Raw genomic sequence first — 12,294 nt, 5'->3', positions numbered from 1 at the left:
ATTCAAATCAAAGTCGTGGAGGCCATCGTGGTCGTGGACGTGCTCATAGATCTTTGAAAGGCATTAGATCTAAGATCGTGTGCCAGATATGCACTAAACATGGCCATAGTGCCATCAATTGTTGTTATCGTCATGAAGAGGATTCTCCACCTTATTCTCAGACATCGAATGGAGATAACACCAACACTAAGAATTCCTTTCTTGCTACACCAAAAACCGTTGTTGATCCCGCTTGGTATGCTGTGCGATAGATCACATTACCTCTGACCTCAACAATCTTAATCTGCAAAATGAGTATCACAGTCGTGAGAAACTCATGGTAGAAAATGGTGAACTTCTTCCTATTTCGCACACTGGTACTGCCTTTTCATATTCACCTTCTCATAACACACCAATTACTTTACATGATGTTTTGTGTGTTTCTAATATCAAGAAAAGCTTAATTAGCATTTCTAGACTCACTGCAGATAATAACATCTTTGTTGAATTTCATTCTAATGTATGTTATATCAAGGACGAGGTGACATGTCAATCTTTGGTGGAAGGACAGCTTAAGAATGGGCTCTACTCTCTCTATCCTAGTCTAGAAAAGTCTCCATGTACTAAACCTTGTGTGACTCAATTGTTCAATTATGTTTCAGCTAGTGATCAGTGTAAAAACTCTAGTTCTTCTAAATGTTTTAGTACTGTTCATACCAACTTCTGTAAGTGGCACAAAAGATTGGGTCACCCTACAATAAGGCTGTTACTCAATTAGTCAATGTACTTCCTAGTTATAATACAAAGTCTCAATCAAATAAAGCTAAATTTTGTTCTTCATGTGCCTATGGTAAAAGTCATGTTCAACCATTTAAACTTGCAAAAAATAAAACCACTCACCCCCTACATCTCATTCATTCTGATCTGTGGGGTCCTTCCCCTATTCTATCCAAATCTGGCTATATATATTATGTGACATTTATTGATGACTATACCATGTATACTTGGATTTTTCCTTTACAAACCAAATTTGAAACCTTATCTGTGTTTCAAAACTTTCAAAAGTAAGTTGAAAAGTATTTTAGTCAGTCCATCAACTTGTTTCAAAGTGATTGAGGTGGTGAATATAGACCATTCTCTAATCTTATTACCTCACAAGGCATATTGCACCGCAAACCATGCCTTCATATACATCAATAGAATGATAGAATTGAACGTAAACATAGACACATTGTCGAGAGTGGTCTTACACTTCTCGCTCAAGCAATGATGCCCCTTCATTTCTGGTGGGAATCATTTCTCACAGCTACATATCTTGTTAATAGGATGCCCACACATGTGTTAAAAGGGAAAAGTCCCTTTCAATGTTTATTCAACTCTACTCCTGATTACACTTTCCAAGAGTCTTTGGATGTGCTTGTTATCCTCACCTAAGGCCCTATAACTCACAAAACTCCAATTTCATTCCACAAAATGCTTGTTCATTGGATACAGTCCTGAACACAAAGGCTACTATTGCCTTCATCCATCTGTCCACACTTATGTTACTCGCAATTGTCTCTTTGATGAGGAAGAGTTTTCCTATTCTACACTTTTTCCTGAGTCCCCTAACTCTACCTTAGATTATTTTGAGTATAGCACAGATCTTGGTTTTGCTCCTTGTTTTCCTATGAATGCTCTAAGACTACCCATGAGCCCACTCCAACAACTGTTCCTTCCACACAACAAGCTGCTGCAACAACTCATACACAAAATGCACCAACAATTCAGCTTCAGCAACAACAATGATGTTCAAAATGCACCAACAATTCAGCTTCAGCAACAACAATGCAACAATAATTCAACAACAATTCAACATCTATACCTGGTGCAACTCACACAACTTCTTCTTCAACACTAGCCACTACTAATAATACTATTCCTCATGTTACTGAGCCTTCACCAATATGGCCTTTTCATCTGCTACTGCTACTATTTCCAATGATCTTACTGTCTCAACACAGCTGCAGCCAGCTCCCGTTAATGCCTTTGTCCCTGCTCTTGTTGCTGCTTCTGGTGTTCTTCTAGTCCCAATCAACTCAGTAGCTCCCTCACACTATCAGTCAGTAGCTGGTTCCACACATGGTATGCAAACTCGTGTCAAGTCTGGTGTTATCAAACCTCAAGTTCTAGCAGCTACAAAACATCCTTTTATTGTTAACAAAGGAAAATGTGAGCCTACTACTATTACTCAAGCTTTACTTGATCCTAAATGGAATTCAGCTATGAACAAGGAATTTAGGGCCCTAGTTCAAAATCATACTTGGGACTTGGTACCTCCTGATCCTCTTTACAATGTAGTTGGCAATAAATGGGTGTTCAAAGAGAAATTTAATGCTGATGGGACTGTTCAAAGACAAAAAGCACGCTTAGTGGCTAAATGATTTTACCAAACTCCAAGCCTTGATTTCTATGAGACATATAGCCTTGTCATCAAACAAGCTACTGTTCGTATCTTTCTTGCAATGGTCGTTCACTTTGGCTGGGAGATTCAACAACTCAATGTGGACAATGCCTTCCTCCATGGTGTGCTAAAAGAGACAATGTATATGGTTCAACCTGAAGGGTTTGTCGATCCTCAATATCCTCATTATATTTGTCATTTAAGAAAGGCAATTTATGGACTTAAACAGGCTCCTCGGGCCTGGTTCGAGAGGCTCAATACATCTCTTCTACAATGGTTGTTTACTCCCTCTAAAGCTGGTGTCTCTCTTTTCATTTATCACAAAAACTCTCAACTCATTCTTCTCCTTGTCTATGTCGACGATATACTAGTCACAGGATCACATCTGTCTCTCATTTCCAAACTTGTGACATACCTAAATCACACCTTTGCTCTCAAAGAACTTGGCCCACTTCATTATTTTTTGGGCGTTGAAGCTTATAGAGATTCCACTGGCATCTATCTATCTCAATCTAAGTATGTGGCTGATTTACTCACTTGACTCAAAATGACAGGAGCTAAGACTTGTTCCACTCCTGCTGCACCTAGACAAACCTTGTCTTGCAATGAGGAAGACCAATGGATGATCCTAGTATCTATCGTAGTACCATCGGGGCTCTTCAATACTTGGCACTCACTAGACCAAATATTGCTTACATTGTGTCGAAGCTAAGTCAATTTCTTCACTACCCCACTACAGCACATTGGCAAGGTTGCAAACGTGTTCTTAAATATCTTAAGGGCACTGCAACACATGGAGTTAACTTCAAAAAAGGATCATCTCGAACACTGGCGCTGCAAGATTTCTCGAATGCCGATTGGGCCAGCTGCCTAGATGACAAATGGTCCACGGGTGCCTATTGTGTGCATCTTAGCTCGAGCTTGGTCTCTTGGAGTTCTAAAAAGCAAACAGTGGTAGCTAGGTCCAGTACTAAATCAAAATACACCCTTGCTCATGTCACAGCTGAAATAATGTGGCTCAAAACTCTTATTCAAGAGATGCATATACCAATTCAAAACACACCAATCATCTGGTGTGATAAATTTGGTGTTGCATCTTTAGCTGCCAACCCAGTTCATCACGCATGAACTAATCACATTGAAATAGATGTTCACTTCGTTCGTGACATGGTACTTCAAAAGCTTATAGACATTTGCTATGTTCCGAGCAAATAGCTGATGCTCTAACCAAGGGACTCTCAGTTGCTAGGTTTCTCAAATTTAAAGACAAGCTATAAGTGGTTGATTCCCCTTTTCGCTTGAGTGGAAATGTTGAGAAATCCTTAGAAGCCAACTCAGCAAAAGATAGTTGCAGCAAAATTAGTTAGACTGTTAGCAATTAGTTACAACTTATTACATTCTGTTATTTTATCTTTGCTGATAGTTCTTTGTATTTACTGTGCTATAAATACTGTCTTCTATAACTCTAATCAATGAATAAGAGAGCTTCTTTCATAATCAACATCTCTTTGTAAGCTCACTTTACGTAATAATTAACTTTTAAAAAATATCAATAATTAAATAATAAATAATCATGGAACAGCGTAACTAATTAAATGTGAATAACAAATTGAACAAGATAAATGGGATCTTCCCACAAAGAATAGTACTCCTACTAAATAGTATGTATCAACTCAAAACTCTAAAATAATTAATTTAGTAAAAAATAAAATCTTAAGCAAATAATAAAATTGAATTTTCTACTCAGCCCTACTATCCTAAAATTTAAAGAATTATTTATACAACTATCATGAGCTATATATTATATTTATATATATGTGCAGAGTTGAGATTCTGATCCCCTATGTGTTGCAACAAAATGGCTAGAAAGATATATTTCCCATTCCTTTTGTCAAATAACAATGTCTACCCGTGTTTTGATGGGTTTGAGTTTAATCCCCAAACTCTCTGGAGAAAGAAGTTCTGGTGCAATGCACGACCGGTTTGATGGGCTGGCCGGGTTTGAACCATTACTTGATGAAGAAGCAAAATGTTTTTGCCTATAGAAACCGAATCCCATCAGGAATAACTCAATCGGAACCACCATTGCGTATGGATGCTCTTCTGTTACCAATGAGCCACATGCTTGAACCTGAAAAAGACACAGAGCAACCCCATTTAAGATCTTGTGAAAAAAAAAATGGAGTCAAAAATTTCGAGAAGTAACTTTACCTCAACAAGCGCACAGCCTTTCCTGTCCATTTTGGTACTCATATACAAGGACTCGGCATGAAATGGACTACAATCACCAACAAAAATAAGTGTTTTACATTGCAATTTTTTGAAGCCTTCTGTAAGGTCATGCCTCCTGTCAAATAAATTCATCAGATACATTACGAGATGTTATATTTGATAAGGTGTTTAATAAAAGATGAAAAATCTGTAAGACTAATCTTTAAGAGAAGAGAAGGGTAGTACTCATTGATTGCATGAAGGAAACGCATGACATTCAAACTCTGTCTTTCATCCAATAACTGCAAACATGTCATGAAAAAAAGCAAGAAATATTGAAGTCATGTATAATTACCATCCTTAAACTTATAGTTCTCTGTGTAAAGCAGTGCATGGCATAATCAATTACGAGACCGATGTTCCTTACCCTTCGGCAAGCTTGAATTATGTCTGACTCTGCACCATGCATACCACATCTAAGCTCCTAATAAAGTTAAGGATATGAAAAATTGAAAATTAAAAACAAAGTCCGAATGATAAAATAAATGTCCCTATGAAAAAAGGTCAAAATTGGCACCTTGCTGAAGTAGCGCTGGAGGAGGCATTCCTTCAATACGCCACACATACCATAGAAGTACAACAAGTTCATCAATACCTGCAAAGCAGAGTTAAAGGAAATATTAAGCAATGAAGAGATTCTAATGGTTATTCATTGAATTACAATGGTTTTAAAATACTTAATCTAAATTACACAACAAAGGTAAGCCACTGGCAAAAGGTCAAAAAATTGTCTTGCCCAATTTCCTACTTAAGTTCATGTTGTGTTGTAGCATAATGACCTTTTTGTTTGTGCTTGTAAGCCCTTCATTCATAACTGGAAGACAGGTCAGTACTATCAATAATTTAATTGCATGCAAGTTCCCCATTATCGATCGATAGGTAATATAAAGTGAACCCAAGAACGCAAAATACCCACCATTAACGCTTTATGCACTCAAAAACTCTCAACACTTGCTAAGGCACTTCAAAATATTCACCTCTCTCGAGTATATACAACAAATAAGAATTTGTGCATTTAAAGACCTATGAACAGTTAGTATTGTTGGTACAACTGAATTTGATTTTAAAATTTATAATTCAAATCATGGGAAAAAACTAGTTTCAAATACGAATAAATTAAACAAATTTAATATTTTTAAATTTTTGTTAGCCTTTGTCTCTCCTTCATACAAACACAACCTTAATATTTGAATTTTTTTAAAAAACAGTGTTCATTTTCTTTGACATACTAATAGGTGATATTGACTTGGTAAAAGATTAAAATAAGAGATAACCTTGTTGTAAAGCCATTCAGTCCATGAAGGTGCTTTGCATATAGGGGATACAAGAATTAATCCAAGCACGCGTTCTCGGTACTTCATCTGCCAAAGAAATTAAGCAACTATATTATGAAATAAGAACAACACGAAAAATCATGAAAGGTTATCTGAAAATTGGTGACTCACTGCAAAGAGAGTAAGGATGTAAGCACCAGCAGTTACACCAAAGCACATAACCTCTCTCAACCTGGTTTAATCATAAATATATACATAGTCAAAAGGTGTACAATTGAGAACCATAGTAAACACTTTAACGTAAGTTCTTAACAAAAAACTAGGATAATTCTTCAAAATATTTGAAACAATATTTTATTCTAGTAAAATCTTTTGTATAATGATTGACAGTTACAAACATTCAATTTCATATCATAAACAAGGTAATGATTACAATGTGCACTCAATAGAACCAAATGCGTATTAAATAACACAAAATCAGTTAAAGCCAACTAAAAAGTGAGTAAATCTAGAACCCCGAATGGATAACAGTGAGATAAATTAACATTAAACATATAAAAGTGGTGGGGGTGATAGTCTGGAAATATCAAATATATAGGATTTTCTGCCAGCATAACAATTTGATAAATAAAGATACTTTCATGCCAAACATCAATCATACTAAACCTTCCCATGTCATTAAATTTAGCAAAGGCATGACTATCTTCTGGGCTTAAAATACTACATATAATTAAGCTGTTTATAATAACACAGCCAAAATAAAATGACATAAAATACACAGAAAAACGGTACAAGCATTAAAAGATGACCAATAGGATTACCCAAAGAAGTCAAGCACTTCAACAACCTGGTCAGCTAAGTCATCCACGCTAAGAAGTGGATCATCTGAAGAAATCACATTAGCTCCTAACTGCAAGGACTCTTAAACAAATGGGGAAAAGAGAACTCCATTAAATTTGGCCAAAAAAACTTAATGAATAAATAAAAACACAGTGCTTCTACATTAGAAATTGGATACTTTGACACTGACCTCATGGCCAGGGGCATCAATATGGTAAATACAAAAGTTATGAAGTAGCAAAGAAGCTGCATCCTGGCAGAACAAGAGACCTTGGAAACAAGACATGTCTGTAGAAAAGAGAACAGCCAAGTAGTAAGAAAAACATAAACACAATATGCAGTTCAAAGCTTGTAAAGGATTCTCACAGGAATATAAGTAAACCCAACATTTTGGAGAAAATAATATTCTTTTGAGTGATGTTCAAATAAAAACATATTAACCATTTGAACCGTCTCAAGGTACTAACTATCACTCAGAAGCAAGAACAAATTAAACCCACTTGCAGAAACAATAGCTAACACTAAAAACTCAACTCAGAACAAAAAAAAAAGGAAAGCATACAGTTGAGAGCAACATCTGAGTACGTGATTAAAGCAGGTTTTTCTTGATCCCCACAAACAAAAACAGAGATTGAACCTTTGCTTGTTTTCACCACAAATTCCTGAAAATGTCAAAATGAGAGAATGAGAAAAATAAGATAAAAATAACAAACCCCATTAACGAAAATATTGATAATAAAACAAAGAAATGGGCAATAATAATATATAGCTTGTATTAGACAATAATATAGTAGTAATGTAGTAAATGAAAGAAAAGATTAAACCGTTTTTGGTGGGTGTTATTATTGATTTTTACATTACCTTCCCTCCCAAAGGAATCACATCAATGTCAATGGAAACTGAGTCGCTTGACTCGCCCATGACTCAGTCAGTCACCCACATAAAAAAAGTAACTGGAGATTTTTTTTTTTATTTTCTTCAACTGTCAAAAAACACAAAACCTTTCTCACTTTCTAAACACAAAGCTGCACTCTTCTTCTCCTTGTTCTTTTCTTCTCTTTAGTTTCCTTCTTTATTTCCGAAATTACCGAAAACCCCTCGAAACAGTAACGAAATTGCAAAGCTAAACCTTACTCAATATAGTTGCTCTGACGATTTTGACCCCAGGTCAAAGCTTGGACTCCTTGTCCTTTTGCTGATTCCAGGTCAATTAAGTGACCGTTGGAGTGGGTATAACGGTCAATCGGCGGAACATTACTCTCCGCCTTGTATATTAAAAGGGCAATCCCCGAGATGCAGGCAACCGACAACTAAAAACGACGTCGTCATGGGAAAGACTTGTATGTATTAAGTAGAATAGTTGAGGGTTATTTAGGTAATTTCCTAGTAAGCATATTACAGCTGTACGCCACCTGGAAGCCGCAAAAAAAGTAGGCTCCAGGAGAGTTATTCTATCATTGTGGACCAGCTCATCTGTCCCCTGCTTACTGGAGTAATTCCTTATTATTAATTTTACACTATTTATTTCCAGTTTAAATATAAAAAATTCTCTCATAATAGTATGAGAAAATTAGGAAAAAAAATGTGTTGATCCCATTTACAAATTTAAATTAATTAGAAAAATAATGTATCCTCCAAATGAACTAGTGTATGTCCAATTAGTTTGTACAAAACTATAATATACATACATAGTAACATTTTCCTTATTGTTGGTGAAATTTATTAATTAAAGATAAAAGCTGATATAGAGCAATTGATATAAATAAGTTTTTGCTAAAAAGATATATATAGTTTTATACTCTTACGTAAGAACGTAAATATGGTGAATTGGTAATGTTATTGTATGTTGTGAATTGTGATGCATGGTATTTGGAGTTCCGAAATTGAAGAGTACGTTAAGTGAGAATTAATATAAATATGGATATGATTAATCATGATCACGTTGCGATGATGTGATTAAAAAGTCTCAGCTTAATTTGCTGAAATCTTGGAACATGACATGATTGGTCTATATTGCACATATCTTACACAACAAACAAAACGCGTTTTAAAAGACGTTGATCACGGCCATTATATATTCCAATCAACCCTCCCTTACTACTATACACCTCAAAACTTGAACCTCCATGAATTGTCTTTATAGTTAATATTGTGATTGGTGTAATATTTTAATTAAGAGAGTTAATCACAACTTTTTATTATAACTTTTTAATTAATTTTTATGTTTAAAATTAAAATTACATGTCAGAATATTTTTTTTTAAAATTCTTTTTTATAGCAGTATTCGTTATAGTTACCGTATCAATTTTTAAAAAATTCTGAATAGTTTACAATGCCGAAAATAGAATTCTTAATGTTCCAATTTACTACGTGCGTTCAAAAAACTTCTAATGTATTTTCAGTACTGTAAACTATTTGAAAATTTTCAAAAATTTACAGGAATGATGTTGCAAGCATAACAAAGCCGCTATAAAAAAAAATTGAAAAAAAATATTCTGACATATGTTTTCGAGCACGTATGTTGACTAAGAAATTATAATAGGAGATTAACAGTTGTACTCTTCCATTTCAATATCGGGTCTCATATATTTTATTTTAATAAATATTATAGAGAATCGCTAACCAATTATAGAATATTACCTTATAGTGGTGCTAATCACATTAATGTCTCATAACAATTTTTTTATCAAAAAAATAGAGTTTAATACCATTATGTTTGATTATATTTTTCGTGGACAAAGAAAAAAAATAATTAAAAAAATCGATCTAATCGGATGCTATTAATTGAAACAATGACAATCAATCACACAATATTAAGCTGAATGTAAATCAGAGAAGATCAAGATTTACAAGTTTTTCCTGCATCGAAAATACATTTCGACCAGGTAGTCACTACAACAAAAATGACTATTAGCGACGAATGTATTAGCAGAGGAGATAATTCGTCGCTAATGTTAGGGTCTTAGCGACGAACTAGTGTTTAAAGAAACAAAAAAAAATCTTCTTTACTATTAGATGCGGGGTCCGCTACTATTGCTTGTCGCTAATAGTTTACCTGAGAAAATTCCTAGTCTTTTTATTTCAATTTTTACTAGCGTCGGAGCATAGTAGCGGGCCCCTCCGGCAATAATATTATTTTATTAAAAAATTACTTTGTAATTAAAATATCTATATATATTATTAGCAGCAGAGCAATAGCGACGGGCTCCGCACTAATAATTTTTATATATTTAAAAAAAACTAATCTGAATTCATTTTCTCTCAATTCTCAAACTCGCTCATTTCTCTTTCTCTTCTCCCTTGACGGCAACCCACCCCTTCTCTTCTCTATTCACAGTTGCTCGCCCTTCCTTGGCCATCCATCCCTCCCTCATTTTTCTGGTCATTTTGTCTCCGTCTCTGCCCCATTCTCATTTACGTTCTTATTCTCGTCCACTGAAGCACTCACCGGCCTCGTCGTTCTAGCCACACTCCCAATCTCGCGCCAACTCCGTTTTGTGGTGTCATCCCCGTCTCATGGTGGCTGTCCACATGTTTGTCTAGTGGTAAGTAGTTTTTTTTACTTATATACAATATATATAATATGTACAAATAAATATATATTTATGAAAATATAATGTTCAATATATATTTTATTAAAATCTTCTTTTATTTATTTAGGGTTTTATTTTTGTCCGGCTACCACGATTTACCGTAAATTGTCGGAGTACACTTTAGGCCACTCTCTACTTAAGGTATTTTGCTTTCTATTATTGTATTTATATATATTATAATTAAAATTTTGATGGTTTATTAATTTATAATATTTTGCAGATTGTTAAAAGTAATTGATTATCAATTCTCAGCTTAATTTTTGAATTAACAACTTGAAAAAGTAGATTCACATTTGCGAAAAGTAATTTTTTTTCTAGATTTGTGGCTTATTTTGTTTATTTTGAAAATATATGTTATCTATGTTTTATGATTATTTCTAAAATTTAAATGTATGTTGATTTGTTCGGTCTCATTCTTCTAATTTATCGGACCGCCACCTCAACTTGACTTCAATATTAGTATGATATTGTCCGCTTTAGGCTTAAGTCTTCATGGTTTTTTTTGGACACCTTTCCAAAATACCTCATACTAATAGAATAGTAATCGTCCTTATATACCCATAATCTTTTTCATTTCTAGCAAATGTGGGACATTGGTTGCACACTCAACAATCATCTCCTCAAACCAAGGACCACATACTCGTGGTCTCCCCTCCAACGAAACCACCCTTGATGTTGTTATCAACTTATTACCAACAGAACTTGCCACCTGACCATAAACATTGCCAGCTGGAAGACTTTCGACACAAGGCACCAAACACAGATCTCCATCTTATATTATCTTGTACGCCACCTGACCATCATAATATCAGGTAGACTTTCGATACAAAGGCACCATACAAATCTTCGATCGCGAGGTCATCACATTGAGTGTTTCTCCCACACATCACAAATGCAACTCACTATCCCAGTGCTCGTAAACCTTTGGCTCTGATATCGCTTGTTGGGCATCGTTCTTCCACCTTGTTGGGCCTCCACTTCACCTTAACTCGCACATTAGTATAATATTTTTCACTTTGGGCCTAGTCAGGTTGCGTATCCTATTGGTGATAGCGGCAGGACAAGCTGGTTTTGCTAGTGGGGAAGTAATGAGTACGTGGTCCTTGATTTGAGGGAAGGTGGCATAAGGTGGTTTCTATTAGAGATTTTATTACAATGGAAGAAAATCAAGACATTACAACTCTATTACAATATAATACAAGGACCAACAAAGAGACTAAATAAATGTTACAACAACACTTATATACACTATATATATAAAGGAAAGGTGTAAGAAGATTATTACAACACATGTAATATAATACATATATATAGCAATAGAAGAATATATATGTATAATACACTCTTTCACAACCTTGAGTGTAGATTAGTTGGGATCACCATGACTTGAACAAGGTATTACACCTTTGTTCAAAAGTTTATTTTCCCCTATCTCTAAGCACTAAGGAAACTCTCTAGGAAATAACTTTGAGAATTATCAAGCCTTTTAGGATTTCTAGCAAAGTGCTTTGTTGATAGAACCTTCTCATCCAAATGAGCACATTAGACTCCTTTATATAGTGTTTAGGTGATCACACTTAGAATTCAAACACATCATCTCATTTCTCTCATATAAATGAGTATTAATATAATTTGTAACAACTATATTTCATAACTTTTGAATCCTATCATCAATTTTGTGTAACATCTCTTTTATTACACAAAAATATGATCAACCAAAAGAAATTATAAAAGTAATTGATCTTGTAACTCCTCTCATGTTACAAAGTGTAAGTTACAATTTTAGGTTAAATAAATCATATGTTACACGATTTATTTATAAAACACTTAATATATATTATTCACATAATAATATATTTTACCACATATTATTATTATTTATATCGTGAATAAA

The 12,294-nt window shown here is 34.5% G+C and overlaps 1 protein-coding gene across 1 annotated transcript; it reads right to left on the bottom strand.

The window, feature by feature from the left end:
• Positions 1-4,031: 4,031 nt before the first annotated feature.
• On the bottom strand, positions 4,032-8,115 carry LOC115720895 (protein NDL1). Its single transcript, XM_030650099.2, has 11 exons — positions 7,669-8,115; positions 7,370-7,469; positions 6,998-7,095; positions 6,789-6,877; positions 6,139-6,199; positions 5,968-6,054; positions 5,211-5,288; positions 5,061-5,117; positions 4,880-4,935; positions 4,634-4,769; positions 4,032-4,553 (listed from the first exon to the last, which is right to left on the bottom strand). The coding sequence occupies exons 1-11, from the start codon at positions 7,726-7,728 to the stop codon at positions 4,314-4,316; spliced, it is 1,062 nt and encodes a 353-aa protein (XP_030505959.1). The 5' UTR covers positions 7,729-8,115; the 3' UTR covers positions 4,032-4,313.
• Between the last annotated feature and the right edge of the window lie 4,179 nt (positions 8,116-12,294).

Source organism: Cannabis sativa, chromosome 2 (genome assembly GCF_029168945.1).
Source record: "Cannabis sativa cultivar Pink pepper isolate KNU-18-1 chromosome 2, ASM2916894v1, whole genome shotgun sequence".
In the NCBI taxonomy this organism is placed as follows: Eukaryota; Viridiplantae; Streptophyta; class Magnoliopsida; order Rosales; family Cannabaceae; genus Cannabis; species Cannabis sativa.
The sequence above is the reverse complement of the archived record's forward strand: the minus strand, read 5'-3'. Positions and strand labels throughout refer to the sequence as shown.